This window comes from Procambarus clarkii, chromosome 30 (assembly GCF_040958095.1).
Source record: "Procambarus clarkii isolate CNS0578487 chromosome 30, FALCON_Pclarkii_2.0, whole genome shotgun sequence".
NCBI classification, from domain to species: domain Eukaryota; kingdom Metazoa; phylum Arthropoda; class Malacostraca; order Decapoda; family Cambaridae; genus Procambarus; species Procambarus clarkii.
This window is the reverse complement of record NC_091179.1, coordinates 26,320,114-26,336,124: the sequence shown is the minus strand read 5'-3', so window position 1 is coordinate 26,336,124 and position 16,011 is coordinate 26,320,114. Positions and strand designations below refer to the sequence as shown.

General features: G+C 54.4%; 1 protein-coding gene across 3 annotated transcripts in view; it reads right to left on the bottom strand.

The window, feature by feature from the left end:
- The window catches only part of LOC123765541 (uncharacterized), a 347,439-nt gene that overhangs the window by 119,412 nt on the left and 212,016 nt on the right, over nucleotides 1-16,011 (bottom strand). For all 3 annotated transcript variants that reach the window (XR_011230044.1, XR_011230045.1, XM_045754194.2), the window contains exon 3: nucleotides 8,765-8,903. Coding sequence is in view for 1 of the 3 variants with exons in the window: in XM_045754194.2 (XP_045610150.2) it covers nucleotides 8,765-8,903 (139 nt within the window). In the remaining 2 variants the exon portion in view is untranslated. The remainder of the gene's footprint in view (nucleotides 1-8,764; nucleotides 8,904-16,011) is intronic.

The window sequence follows — 16,011 nt, the reverse complement described above, 5'->3', positions numbered from 1 at the left end:
GTGGAACATGACGTCATGGTAGTGCAGGTGTGGAACATGACGTCATGGTAGTGCAGGTGTGGAACATGACGTCATGGTAGTGCAGGTGTGGAACACGACGTCATGGTAGTGCAGGTGTGGAACAAGACGTCATGGTAGTGCAGGTGTGGAACATGACGTCATGGTAGTGCAGGTGTGGAACATGACGTCATGGTAGTGCAGGTGTGGAACATGACGTCATGGTAGTGCAGGTGTGGAACATGACGTCATAGTAGTGCAGGTGTGGAACACGACGTCATGGTAGTGCAGGTGTGGAACACGACGTCATGGTAGTGCAGGTGTGGAACATGACGTCATGGTAGTGCAGGTGTGGAACATGACGTCATGGTAGTGCAGGTGTGGAACATGGCGTCATGGTAGTGCAGGTGTGGAACAAGACGTCATGGTAGTGCAGGTGTGGAACATGACGTCATGGTAGTGCAGGTGTGGAACACGACGTCATGGTAGTGCAGGTGTGGAACATGACGTCATGGTAGTGCAGGTGTGGAACATGACGTCATGGTAGTGCAGGTGTGGAACATGACGTCATGGTAGTGCAGGTGTGGAACATGACGTCATGGTAGTGCAGGTGTGGAACATGACGTCATGGTAGTGCAGGTGTGGAACATGACGTCATGGTAGTGCAGGTGTGGAACATGACGTCATGGTAGTGCAGGTGTGGAACATGACGTCATGGTAGTGCAGGTGTGGAACATGGCGTCATGGTAGTGCAGGTGTGGAACAAGACGTCATGGTAGTGCAGGTGTGGAACATGACGTCATGGTAGTGCAGGTGTGGAACATGACGTCATGGTAGTGCAGGTGTGGAACATGACGTCATGGTAGTGCAGGTGTGGAACACGACGTCATGGTAGTGCAGGTGTGGAACACGACGTCATGGTAGTGCAGGTGTGGAACATGACGTCATGGTAGTGCAGGTGTGGAACATGGCGTCATGGTAGTGCAGGTGTGGAACAAGACGTCATGGTAGTGCAGGTGTGGAACATGACGTCATGGTAGTGCAGGTGTGGAACACGACGTCATGGTAGTGCAGGTGTGGAACATGACGTCATGGTAGTGCAGGTGTGGAACATGACGTCATGGTAGTGCAGGTGTGGAACATGACGTCATGGTAGTGCAGGTGTGGAACATGACGTCATGGTAGTGCAGGTGTGGAACATGACGTCAAGGTAGTGCAGGTGTGGAACATGACGTCATGGTAGTGCAGGTGTGGAACATGACGTCATGGTAGTGCAGGTGTGGAACATGACGTCATGGTAGTGCAGGTGTGGAACATGGCGTCATGGTAGTGCAGGTGTGGAACAAGACGTCATGGAAGTGCAGGTGTGGAACATGACGTCATGGTAGTGCAGGTGTGGAACATGACGTCATGGTAGTGCAGGTGTGGAACATGGCGTCATGGTAGTGCAGGTGTGGAACAAGACGTCATGGTAGTGCAGGTGTGGAACACGACGTCATGGTAGTGCAGGTGTGGAACATGACGTCATGGTAGTGCAGGTGTGGAACACGACGTCATGGTAGTGCAGGTGTGGAACATGACGTCATGGTAGTGCAGGTGTGGAACACGACGTCATGGTAGTGCAGGTGTGGAACATGACGTCATGGTAGTGCAGGTGTGGAACATGGCGTCATGGTAGTGCAGGTGTGGAACAAGACGTCATGGTAGTGCAGGTGTGGAACACGACGTCATGGTAGTGCAGGTGTGGAACATGACGTCATGGTAGTGCAGGTGTGGAACACGACGTCATGGTAGTGCAGGTGTGGAACACGACGTCATGGTGGTCATATATGGTATAATAAAAAGTATATTTCATCCCAACTCTAATCTGTTAATTCTGTTTTTGGAAGTTGTGAACAAGAGGAGCTGGTCATCACCCGTGGTGGTAGTAGAGGGGTCATCACCCGTGGTGGTAGTAGAGGGGTCATCACCCGTGGTGGTAGTAGAGGGGTCATCACCCGTGGTGGTAGTAGAGGGGTCATCACCCGTGGTGGTAGTAGAGGGGTCATCACCCGTGGTGGTAGTAGAGGGGTCATCACCCGTGGTGGTAGTAGAGGGGTCATCACCCGTGGTGGTAGTAGAGGGGTCATCACCCGTGGTGGTAGTAGAGGGTCATCACCCGTGGTGGTAGGAGAGGGGTCATCACCCGTGGTGGTAGGAGAGGGGTCATCACCCATGGTGGTAGTAGAGGGTCATCACCCGTGGTGGTAGTAGTGGGGTCATCACCCGTGGTGGTAGTAGAGGGGTCATCACCCGTGGTGGTAGTAGAGGGGTCATCACCCGTGGTGGTAGTAGAGGGGTCATCACCCGTGGTGGTAGTAGAGGGTCATCACCCGTGCTGGTAGTAGAGGAGTCATCACCCGTGGTGGTAGTAGAGGGGTCATCACCCGTGGTGGTAGTAGAGGGGTCATCACCCGTGGTGGTAGTAGAGGGGTCATCACCCGTGGTGGTAGGAGAGAGGTCATCACCCGTGGTGGTAGTAGAGGGGTCATCACCCGTGGTGGTAGTAGAGGGGGTCATCACCCGTGGTGGTAGTAGAGGGGTCATCACCCGTGCTGGTAGTAGAGGGGTCATCACCCGTGCTGGTAGTAGAGAGGTCATCACCCGTGGTGGTAGGAGAGGGGTCATCACCCGTGGTGGTAGTAGAGGGGTCATCACCCGTGGTGGTAGTAGAGGGTCATCACCCGTGGTGGTAGTAGAGGGGTCATCACCCGTGGTGGTAGTAGAGGGGTCATCACCCGTGGTGGTAGTAGAGGGGTCATCACCCGTGGTGGTAGTAGAGAGGTCATCACCCGTGGTGGTAGTAGAGGGGTCATCACCCGTGGTGGTAGTAGAGGGGTCATCACCCGTGGTGGTAGTAGAGGGGTCATCACCCGTGGTGGTAGTAGAGGGGTCATCACCCGTGGTGGTAGTAGAGGGGTCATCACCCGTGGTGGTAGTAGAGGGGTCATCACCCGTGGTGGTAGTAGAGGGGTCATCACCCGTGGTGGTAGTAGAGGGGTCATCACCCGTGGTGGTAGTAGAGGGTCATCACCCGTGGTGGTAGGAGAGGGGTCATCACCCGTGGTGGTAGGAGAGGGGTCATCACCCATGGTGGTAGTAGAGGGTCATCACCCGTGGTGGTAGTAGTGGGGTCATCACCCGTGGTGGTAGTAGAGGGGTCATCACCCGTGGTGGTAGTAGAGGGGTCATCACCCGTGGTGGTAGTAGAGGGGTCATCACCCGTGGTGGTAGTAGAGGGTCATCACCCGTGCTGGTAGTAGAGGAGTCATCACCCGTGGTGGTAGTAGAGGGGTCATCACCCGTGGTGGTAGTAGAGGGGTCATCACCCGTGGTGGTAGTAGAGGGGTCATCACCCGTGGTGGTAGGAGAGAGGTCATCACCCGTGGTGGTAGTAGAGGGGTCATCACCCGTGGTGGTAGTAGAGGGGGTCATCACCCGTGGTGGTAGTAGAGGGGTCATCACCCGTGCTGGTAGTAGAGGGGTCATCACCCGTGCTGGTAGTAGAGAGGTCATCACCCGTGGTGGTAGGAGAGGGGTCATCACCCGTGGTGGTAGTAGAGGGGTCATCACCCGTGGTGGTAGTAGAGGGTCATCACCCGTGGTGGTAGTAGAGGGGTCATCACCCGTGGTGGTAGGAGAGGGGTCATCACCCGTGCTGGTAGTAGAGAGGTCATCACCCGTGGTGGTAGTAGAGAGGTCATCACCCGTGGTGGTAGGAGAGGGGTCATCACCCGTGCTGGTAGTAGAGGGGTCATCACCCGTGCTGGTAGTAGAGAGGTCATCACCCGTGGTGGTAGGAGAGGGGTCATCACCCGTGGTGGTAGTAGAGGGGTCATCACCCGTGGTGGTAGGAGAGGGGTCATCACCCGTGGTGGTAGTAGAGGGGTCATCACCCGTGGTGGTAGGAGAGGGGTCATCACCCGTGGTGGTAGGAGAGGGGTCATCACCCGTGGTGGTAGTAGAGGGGTCATCACCCGTGGTGGTAGTAGAGGGGTCATCACCCGTGGTGGTAGTAGAGGGTCATCACCCGTGGTGGTAGTAGAGAGGTCATCACCCGTGGTGGTAGTAGAGAGGTCATCACCCGTGGTGGTAGGGGAGGGTCATCACCCGTGGTGGTAGGAGAGGGTCATCACCCGTGGTGGTAGGAGAGGGGTCATCACCCGTGGTGGTAGGAGAGGGTCATCACCCGTGGTGGTAGTAGAGGGGTCATCACCCGTGGTGGTAGGAGAGGGTCATCACCCGTGGTGGTAGTAGAGGGGTCATCACCAGTGGTGGTAGTAGAGGGGTCATCACCCGTGGTGGTAGGAGAGGGTCATCACCCGTGGTGGTAGGAGAGGGTCATCACCCGTGGTGGTAGGAGAGGGGTCATCACCCGTGGTGGTAGGAGAGGGTCATCACCCGTGGTGGTAGGGGAGGGTCATCACCCGTGGTGGTAGTAGAGGGTCATCACCCGTGGTGGTAGTAGAGGGTCATCACCCGTGGTGGTAGTAGAGGGGTCATCACCCGTGGTGGTAGTAGAGGGGTCATCACCCGTGGTGGTAGTAGAAGGGTCATCACCCGTGGTGGTAGTAGAGGGGTCATCACCCGTGGTGGTAGTAGAGGGGTCATCACCCGTGGTTGTAGTAGAGGGGTCATCACCCGTGGTGGTAGGAGAGGGGTCATCACCCGTGGTGGTAGTAGAGGGGTCATCACCCGTGGTGGTAGTAGAGGGGTCATCACCCGTGGTGGTAGTAGAGAGGTCATCACCCGGGGTGGTAGGAGAGGGGTCATCACCCGTGGTGGTAGTAGAGAGGTCATCACCCGTGGTGGTAGTAGAGGGGTCATCACCCGTGGTGGAAGTAGAGGGGTCATCACCCGTGGTGGTAGTAGAAGGGTCATCACCCGTGGTGGTAGTAGAGGGGTCATCACCCGTGGTGGTAGTAGAGGGGTCATCACCCGTGGTGGTAGTAGAAGGGTCATCACCCGTGGTGGTAGTAGAGGGGTCATCACCCGTGGTGGTAGTAGAGGGGTCATCACCCGTGGTGGTAGGAGAGGGGTCATCACCCGTGGTGGTAGTAGAGGGGTCATCACCCGTGGTGGTAGTAGAGGGGTCATCACCCGTGGTGGTAGTAGAGAGGTCATCACCCGGGGTGGTAGGAGAGGGGTCATCACCCGTGGTGGTAGTAGAGAGGTCATCACCCGTGGTGGTAGTAGAGGGGTCATCACCCGTGGTGGAAGTAGAGGGGTCATCACCCGTGGTGGTAGTAGAAGGGTCATCACCCGTGGTGGTAGTAGAGGGGTCATCACCCGTGGTGGTAGTAGAGGGGTCATCACCCGTGGTGGTAGTAGAAGGGTCATCACCCGTGGTGGTAGTAGAGGGGTCATCACCCGTGGTGGTAGTAGAAGGGTCATCACCCGTGGTGGTAGTAGAGGGTCATCACCCGTGGTGGTAGGGGAGGGTCATCACCCGTGGTGGTAGTAGAGGGGTCATCACCCGTGGTGGTAGTAGAGGGGTCATCACCCGTGGTGGTAGTAGAGGGGTCATCACCCGTGGTGGTAGTAGAAGGGTCATCACCCGTGGTGGTAGGGGAGGGTCATCACCCGTGGTGGTAGTAGAGGGTCATCACCCGTGGTGGTAGGGGAGGGTCATCACCCGTGGTGGTAGTAGAGGGGTCATCACCCGTGGTGGTAGTAGAGGGGTCATCACCCGTGGTGGTAGTAGAGAGGTCATCACCCGGGGTGGTAGGAGAGGGGTCATCACCCGTGGTGGTAGTAGAGGGGTCATCACCCGTGGTGGTAGGAGAGGGGTCATCACCCGTGGTGGTAGGAGAGGGGTCATCACCGTGGTGGTAGTAGAGGGGTCATCACCCGGGGTGGTAGGAGAGGGGTCATCACCCGTGGTGGTAGTAGAGGGGTCATCACCCGTGGTGGTAGGAGAGGGGTCATCACCCGTGGTGGTAGTAGAGGGGTCATCACCCGTGGTGGTAGTAGAGAGGTCATAACCCGGGGTGGTAGGAGAGGGGTCATCACCCGTGGTGGTAGTAGAGGGGTCATCACCCGTGGTGGTAGGAGAGGGGTCATCACCCGTGGTGGTAGGAGAGGGGTCATCACCGTGGTGGTAGTAGAGGGGTCATCACCCGTGGTGGTAGGAGAGGGGTCATCACCCGTGGTGGTAGGAGAGGGGTCATCACCCGTGCTGGTAGTAGAGAGGTCATCACCCGTGGTGGTAGGAGAGGGGTCATCACCCGTGCTGGTAGTAGAGAGGTCATCACCCGTGGTGGTAGGAGAGAGGTCATCACCCGTGGTGGTAGTAGAGGGTCATCACCCGTGGTGGTAGGAGAGGGTCATCACCCGTGGTGGTAGTAGAGGGTCATCACCCGTGGTGGTAGGAGAGGGTCATCACCCGTGGTGGTAGGGGAGGGTCATCACCCGTGGTGGTAGTAGAGGGGTCATCACCCGTGGTGGTAGGAGAGGGTCATCACCCGTGGTGGTAGGAGAGGGTCATCACCCGTGGTGGTAGGAGAGAGGTCATCACCCGTGGTGGTAGGAGAGAGGTCATCACCCGTGGTGGTAGGAGAGGGTCATCACCCGTGGTGGTAGTAGAGGGTCATCACCCGTGGTGGTAGGAGAGGGTCATCACCCGTGGTGGTAGGGGAGGGTCATCACCCGTGGTGGTAGTAGAGGGGTCATCACCCGTGGTGGTAGGAGAGGGTCATCACCCGTGGTGGTAGGGGAGGGTCATCACCCGTGGTGGTAGTAGAGGGGTCATCACCCGTGGTGGTAGGAGAGGGTCATCACCCGTGGTGGTAGTAGAGGGGTCATCACCCGTGGTGGTAGGAGAGGGTCATCACCCGTGGTGGTAGTAGAGGGTCATCACCCGTGCTGGTAGTAGAGGGGTCATCACCCGTGGTGGTAGTAGAGAGGTCATCACCCGTGGTGGTAGTAGAAGGGTCATCACCCGTGGTGGTAGTAGAGAGGTCATCACCCGTGCTGGTAGTAGAGGGGTCATCACCCGTGGTGGTAGTAGAGAGGTCATCACCCGTGGTGGTAGGAGAGGGTCATCACCCGTGCTGGTAGTAGAGGGGTCATCACCCGTGGTGGTAGGGGAGGGTCATCACCCGTGGTGGTAGGAGAGGGGTCATCACCCGTGGTGGTAGGGGAGGGGTCATCACCCGTGGTGGTAGGGGAGGGTCATCACCCGTGGTGGTAGGGGAGGGGTCATCACCCGTGGTGGTAGGGGAGGGTCATCACCCGTGGTGGTAGTAGAGGGTCATCACCGTGGTGGTAGTAGAGGGGTCATCACCCGTGGTGGTAGGGGAGGGTCATCACCCGTGGTGGTAGGGGAGGGGTCATCACCCGTGGTGGTAGGGGAGGGTCATCACCCGTGGTGGTAGGAGAGGGTCATCACCCGTGGTGGTAGGAGAGGGTCATCACCCGTGCTGGTAGTAGAGGGGTCATCACCCGTGGTGGTAGTAGAGAGGTCATCACCCGTGGTGGTAGTAGAGAGGTCATCACCCGTGCTGGTAGTAGAGAGGTCATCACCCCTTTACAACAATGTATAAACATCACTGATGTGTACTCCCATAAACCCAATGTGCCTTCTTGTATATAAATCAATAAATACTTATCTGAGCATGGCTGATGACATCACTGAGGCCATTGGTACTCCCCCCCCCCCCCCCACCTACCCATGAGAGTGACTGAGAAAGTCATGAGATAGAGCAGCGGGCCTCATATACACGGTACGTGTTGTCAGGTAGGTCAGTAACGACCTGGAGAAGTCGTTACGCCAGTACGACTATGTAACACTTCAACTCGCTCTCGCACAAGACAGTACATATATGACTAATGCTTATAGTCACTATTTGGCTGATTAATAAGTACATATGTGGTATATGCCAAGTTATATTTTGTTTTTAAGGTATAAACTCTTCTTAAAAATTGCTAAACACCAGTTTTCGTATTAGGAATTTCTTTTTCAGTTTTATTAAACAAGAGAGATTTTATACAATATTTGTCAATATCCTGAGTTACTTTACAATTTATTTAAATATTTTGGTTTTGTTTTATTATTTTTATAAAACTGTAATATCAATATTGGTATAGGTTAAGTATTAATTGTAATTAAGAAGCAATTAGATGTTTATCTTAACATACTAGGAAGGTTAGGTTAGGTCGGTGTTTTCTATTCAGCTTTTCAAGTTAAACTCAAATATTCACAATAAAATAGTATGTCACATATGCACTTCTTAATAAGCAAATAGTGACTATAAGCAAGTGCGAGAACGGGTTGAGCACTTGCAAGGGGTATGAGGACAAGGATCTGGGTTAGGACGGAGGGAAGGAATGGTTCCCAACCACTAGGGTCTAGTGGGATCGAGCGCTCACCTGCAGGGAGCGACGCCCCCCATGTACCAACCACTCCAAAAAGATTATCTTAAATTTGATCTTATATATTGTCAGACACTGAATTTAATAAGACCGTATAGTTCAAACTGCCAGGAGACATGTCGGCCACTGTGTCGCCACGGAGACCATACACAACCAGCTTGGGTTGGGATCCCACAAGACTGCTATATATGTTTGTTTACCTGTTCACGATTTCGAGAGTTGTGGCCTGAGGCAGTTGACGCCACCTCGCCTGAGGCCAGCGCTTACTGCTGTGTGGAAAGCTGTTTGTCTCAGTATTTCTTTATAACATTGTAAAACGATGGAAGTGCAATCATTAAGTTCACAAGACTCTTACCTTAATGTCCAGATGAACGATGTTGCGGTCGTGGATGAACACGAGTCCCTCGAGGAGCTGTCGCGTGAAGCTGATGACGTCTCGTTCATATGGTACCATGTCTTCGTCCAGGAGAGTCTGAAGGTCCCCTCCTGCGGCGCTGTGGACCAAGAGAATAGTGTTAGTACATAGTGAGGCCCGGGGCGCTGTGGACCAGGAGAATAGTGTTAGTACATAGTGAGGCCCGGGGCGCTGTGGACCAGGAGAATAGTGTTAGTACATGGTGAGGCCCGGGGCGCTGTGGACCAAGAGAATAGTGTTAGTACATAGTGAGGCCCGGGGCGCTGTGGACCAAGAGAATAGTGTTAGTACATGGTGAGGCCCGGGGCGCTGTGGACCAAGAGAATAGTGTTAGTACATAGTGAGGCCCGGGGCGCTGTGGACCAAGAGAATAGTGTTAGTACATGGTGAGGCCCGGGGCGCTGTGGACCAAGAGAATAGTGTTAGTACATAGTGAGGCCCGGGGCGCTGTGGACGAGGAGAATAGTGTTAGTACATAGTGAGGCCCGGGGCGCTGTGGACCAAGAGAATAGTGTTAGTACATGGTGATCCCCCCCCCGTGGTGCTGTGGAACAGAACACTGTTAGTACATAGTGAGGAAGGTCCCCCCCCCCCAGGGCACTGTGGACCAGAACACTGTTAGTACATAGTGAGGAAGGTCCCCCCCCCCCCCCGGGCACTGTGGACCAGAACACTGTTAGTACATAGTGAGGAAGGTCCCTCCTCCCCCCCCCCCGGGGCGCTGTGGACGAGGAGAATAGTGTTAGTACATAGTCAGGAAGGTCCTCCCCCCCCCCCCGGGGCGCTGTTACACAGACAAGTCGTGATTCTTCAACACAAGACGAAGTTGTTTATGATTCCATTTATCAAAGATCAAAGGAACAACTCCATTTATTTATAATTTCAAAGTCAGACCCCAACGAAGGTACGGTGGAGTGAGTGGGAGTGTTCTCTAAGGCCAGAGAACTAGGGTTCAAGGAACAAACAGTTTTAATCAACTTGAGAATGGTCCAGGACGGACCGAAACGTCGTCGTCCCTTCACTTTCTAGTGTGTGGTCTGGTCAACATACTCCAGCCCCGTTATTGTGACTCATCGTCTGCATAAGGAACAACCAGTTTTAAACGATTCATCTCTTATGTTCCAACATACTTATGATGAAAGTCATGATGGGACTTCCGATATATCTATCATTACAGCTAGAATAGATACAGAAGTATACAGGCATCAGGATATCTTTTTTTAGTGAAAATTACGATTTCCAAGAGGAACTGCATCCCCGCCTCTCTGGTGTGGCGGCAGCTATTGAGTTTTGAAGTTCCCAAATAAACTCAAGTGTCAAGTATGGACAGGAGTCTCAATATGGGTAGGTGAGGTGGTGGTGTGGGGGTGGGGGAGGGTCGTTAACCCCCCCCCACCCACCTTGCAAGAGGTGGGGGGTGATGGGGTAACAAGTGAGACCCGGCACTCACCCCTACTAGAAAAAAGTGTGAGGTTCACTACAACATTATGACGTGGAGAGTGTAGTAGATGAATAGCACAAGACCCCCATAACACACTCACATCAGCGGGGCTCAACACCCAACTCCACACGGTTGAAAATATAAGAACTGAGGACTCTTCTGGCCGTCTTGGACCGTCGTCAACATGTGGGTGAGAGTCAAATATATTGGGCAAGAGAGTGACATACTGGGCGAGGAGGCTGAGACGACCGATAAGATAACAAGTCTAGGAATAGATATAAGAAATGCTTCAAGAATGACAATAAGAATAAAATATAACATAAATGTGAAATTAAGAAAAATGTAGAAGTAATGAATAAGAAAACCAACAGAAGACCAAATGGCGAGGAAAATGAAGTGAAATAGAGTAAAGAGACAGCAAGAAAAGTTAAAGAAAGAGAGCCTAGGGGGGGGGGGGAATAAACCTGTCAGATCACATCTGTTAACTAGGATACGTCATACGTCAGGCTGCGAGCAGCCGCGTCTAACAGCCTGGTTGACCAGTCCAGCAACCAGGAGGCCTGGTCGACGACCGGGCCGCGGGGACGCTTAGACCCGGAAGCTCCTCAAGGTAACCTCAAGGTAGGATATTACAGCATTTATCTATGTACTGAGAAAGATTAATATCGCCAGCAACAAAGCCAGGGGTGAGGGTCAGTGTTGGCTGTGAGAGTACAGTGGTAAACACGTCGTCTGTGATGACAAAGCCAGGGGTGAGGGTCAGTGATGGCTGTGAGAGCACAGTGGTAAACACGTCGTCTGTGATGACAAAGCCAGGGGTGAGGGTCAGTGATGGCTGTGAGAGCACAGTGGTAAACACGTCGTCTGTGATGACAAAGCCAGGGGTGAGGGTCAGTGATGGCTGTGAGAGCACAGTGGTAAACACGTCGTCTGTGATGACAAAGCCAGGGGTGAGGGTCAGTGATGGCTGTGAGAGCACAGTGGTAAACACGTCGTCTGTGATGACAAAGCCAGGGGTGAGGGTCAGTGTTGGCTGTGAGAGCACAGTGGTAAACACGTCGTCTGTGATGACAAAGCCAGGGGTGAGGGTCAGTGATGGCTGTGAGAGCACAGTGGTAAACACGTCGTCTGTGATGACCAGAGGTAAGAAACATGATTTTAGAAGACCAATCTATAGGCAGGCGATGAGTCACAATAACGTGGCTGTAGCAGTTTGACCAGACCACACACTAGAAGGTGAAGGGACGACGACGTTTCGGTCCATCCTGGACCATTCACAATCGACTTGAGAATGGTCCAGGACGGACCGAAACGTCGTCGTCCCTTCACCTTCTAGTGTGTGGTCTGGTCTAACCAATCTATAGGATAACAACGATCCCAACAATAGGATAACAATGATCCCTGGTCAACCCAATCTATAGGATAACAACGATCCCAACAATAGGATAACAATGATCCCTGGTCAACCCAATCTATAGGATAACAAATCGAAACTGTCGTCAATGCTTTTATTTTCAGGTTTTAACACCATTGACGCTGTAAACTAATGATTAATACCATTATTATTATTTACAGCTTTCAGTGAGATATTGATCACTAAAACACGCCTGACTTTGTCTACGAGTGATCTGAGTGCTAAAAGAAGGTTATCTATGATAATCGTTCAGCCTTTACCTCGCCTGAGACTTGCACTTTCCCCTGGGCTCCACTCTGACGATGGCTGATAGTTGTTATCAGCGGAGTGGTCGGGAGCCGGAGTATTGGGAGCGAGTCTATATTTGTCCGGCCCCAACACTTTGCTTAACTACCTTACCCTATGTGCGCCATCACCACCCATGTTCCTCCAACACCCAGGGCCCCCGTGGCCGCGACAGGGGCCCCGTGGCCGCGATAAGGGACCCCGTGGCCGCGAAAGGGGGCCCCGTGGCTGCGACAGGGGCCCCGTGGCCGCGACAGGGGCCCCGTGGCTGCGACAGGAGCCCCGTGGCTACGACAGGAGCCCCGTGGCTACGACAGGGACCCCGTGGCTACGACAGGGGCCCCGTGGCTGCGACAGGGGCCTCGTGCCTGCGACAGGGGCCCCGTGCCTGCGACAGGGGCCCCGTGGCTGCGACAGGGGCCCCGTGGCTGCGACAGGGGCCCGGTGCCTGCGACAGGGGCCCCGTGGCTACGACAGGGGCCCCGTGGCTGCGACAGGGGCCCCGTGGCTGCGACAGGGGCCCGGTGCCTGCGACAGGGGCCCCGTGGCTACGACAGGGGCCCCGTGGCTGCGACAGGGGCCCCGTGGCTACGACAGGGGCCCCGTGGCTGCGACAGGGGCCCCGTGGCTACGACAGGGGCCCCGTGGCTACGACAGGGGCCCCGTGGCTGCGACAGGGACCCCGTGGCTGCGACAGGGACCCCGTGGCTGCGACAGGGACCCCGTGCCTGCGACAGGGACCCCGTGGCTGCGACAGGGACCCCGTGGCTACGACAGGGACCCCGTGGCTGCGACAGGGACCCCGTGGCTGCGACAGTGACCCCGTGGCTGCGACAGGGGCCCCGTGGCTGCGACAGGGGCCCCGTGGCTGCGACAGGGGCCCCGTGGCTGCGACAGGGGACCCGTGGCTGCGACAGGGGCCCCGTGGCTGCGACAGGGGCCCCGTGGCTGCGACAGGGGCCCCGTGGCTGCGACAGGGGCCCCGTGGCTACGACAGGGGCCCCGTGGCTGCGACAGGGACCCTGTGGCTACGACAGGGACCCCGTGGCTGCGACAGGGACCCCGTGGCTGCGACAGGGGCCCCGTGGCTGCGACAGGGGCCCCGTGGCTGCGACAGGGACCCCGTGGCTGCGACAGGGGCCCCGTGGCTACGACAGGGGCCCCGTGGCTGCGACAGGGGCCCCGTGGCTACGACAGGGGCCCCGTGGCTGCGACAGGGACCCCGTGGCTGCGACAGGGACCCCGTGGCTGCGACAGGGGCCCCGTGGCTGCGACAGGGGCCCCGTGGCTGCGACAGGGGCCCCGTGGCTGCGACAGGGGCCCCGTGGCTGCGACAGGGGCCCCGTGGCTGCGACAGGGGCCCCGTGGCTGCGACAGGGGCCCCGTGGCTGCGACAGGGGCCCCGTGGCTGCGACAGGGGCCCCGTGGCTGCGACAGGGGCCCCGTGGCTGCGACAGGGGCCCCGTGGCTGCGACAGGGGCCCCGTGGCTGCGGTAAGGGACGCCGATGGCCTAATCTTTGGTGGGTCCCAGGGTGACGTCACGCCGCTCCAGGAAGGGAAAGTTCCCGTTACCACCTCCTCCTCCTCCTCCTCCTCCTCCTCCTCCTCCTCCTCCTCCTCCTCCTCCTCACTATAATTATAAGCCGCGCTATAAAGTATAATTTCCAAAAGGTTATTATCATGATGGCATTATTGACCGCCATCATACACCTAGCGCATACACAGCCACGTGTGTGTATGTTTGTGGCTCCCCCGCCCCGAGCACCTTCATGCCCAGCCTTCACGAATACACTGTCTGTCACTAGCAAGTCTTGGACACACATGAGAAGGGGAGCGCGGGGCCGCCCCACACGGCCTCAATGTCTTCTCATTATAGTAAGTGTTCCCGCCAGAGGTGTCGCAACCCTCCTGCGTCTCAAGTTTGTACAAGATTCCTCACCTCTCCTGAAACATCTACTAAACGCATGAAGCGTTCTGCTTGATACCTGGAAGATACCTGGTTGATGGGGTTCTGGGAGTTTTTCTACTCCCCAAGCCCGGCCCGAGGCCAGGCTTGACTTGTGAGAGTTTGGTCCACCAGGCTGTTGCTTGGAGCGGCCCGCAGGCCCACATACCCACCACAGCCCGGTTGGTCCGGCACTCCTTGGAGGAATAAATCTAGTTTCCTCTTGAAGATGTCCACGGTTGTTCCGGCAATATTTCTTATAGTCGCTGGGAGGACGTTGAACAACCGCGGACCTCTGATGTTTATATACAGTGTTCTGTGATTGTGCCTATGGCACCTCTGCTCCCTATTCTGCAGAGATAATTTACCTTGTAACATACTTACGGGAGGAACAATTTACAACAATATTTCCTTGAAGTAATGTATGTTTCATAATTCTTCAAAGCACCCAATTGGCGCTAGTTATCCCATCATTATATCGTTATGCCGCTGTTGCCAAAGCCAGGATCTTCTTGCTCTAACTCCATGTTGACCTGCGTCGTGAAGTTCATTGTTCTCCATAAAACTGGAGGTTTGAATCCTAATTACTCCTTCGAAAACTTGAATTGTGTGTGATGTTAGTGCGACCGGTGATTAGTCAATGCTTTACTACCTCCCGTGGGCAGTGAAGCTGTGTCCACTGATCTAAGTGTATCTGGCCCGTGTCTAAGCTTTCTCTCTACGCTACACTGAGCGCTCGTCCTTCTAGTATTTTACATTTCTTTATTACTATGGAATTCCAGGAGTGGGCATGTTGTCAACTTCTCGTGCAACAGACTTCCCCAAAACGCTTTGCGTAATAGTGACTATAGGCATTGTATGTACTAGCTCTATCTATTAATCCAACAAACTTTGTAAAATCTCTTGTATGTATGTACCTTACCTAAATAAACATTTATTTATTTATTTATTATTTATTTATCTCAGGGGTTATCTTCCCATAGTGTTATCTTGTCCTTTATCACTCTCCCGTTAGTCTCACGTTCCTCTCCCCAAATGTCTTAACATTTCTTTGACTTGTCAGTGATAAGGTGTCCAGTTCCATCAGGTTGTTTCCATGAGAATTGTGACCTCGTGGCGCCACGAGGCTTAGCCGGATGATTTGTAGAACTTCAGTGTATAAAATCTAGAAGAGTTTAGTATTCACCTAGTTGTGCTTGCGGGGGTTGAGCTCTGCTCTTTCGGCCCGGCTTTCAACTGTCAATCAACCAACTGTTACTACCTACTATCTAACTTTTTTTCACGCGCACACACACACACACACAGGAAGCAGCCCGTAACAGCTGGCTAACTCCCAGGTACCAATTTATTGCTAGATAACAGGGGTATCAGGGGTGAAAGAAACTGCCCATTTTGTTTCTCACCGGCGCCGGGATCTGATAACGCTGTACAGTGATCTGATAACACTGTACAGTGATCTGATAACACTGTACAGTGATCTGATAACACTGTACAGTGATCTGATAACCACTTCCTAATCTTAAATGCTAATTCCGCTTCGCTGGTTCCAATTCATTCATAACACACAATTTATTAAAAAATTCCTTAATATCTAACTGTTGAGGCCGTAACAAGTGAGAGGCAGTTGTGGTTCACAGACACACGACTCGTAAACACATTGCTTGACCTTCTGCCACAAGTAAGCCAAGATTGGAGTGCCAGCCATTCCTCCTGGCCCTTTCACTCTTCCCTCTGGCACTGTCAACACCACACCTTAGGGCGCTGGTGGCTGGATGGACAGCACGCTGTACACGTAATCCTGTGGACCGGGGTAACAGAACGAGGGGACATGGATGGAAGCTTGAAACTCAGACGAGTCAGAGATGTTAGGAAGTTTTCTTTTAGCGTGAGAGTAGTGGGAAAATGGAATGCACTTCAGGAACAGGTTGTGGAAGCAAATACTATTCATAATTTTAAAACCAGGTATGATAGGGAAATGGGACAGGAGTCATTGCTGTAAACAACCGATGGCTAGAAAGGCGGGATCCGAGAGTCAATGCTCGATCCTGCAGACACAATTAGGTGAGTACACACACACACACACACACACACACACACACAC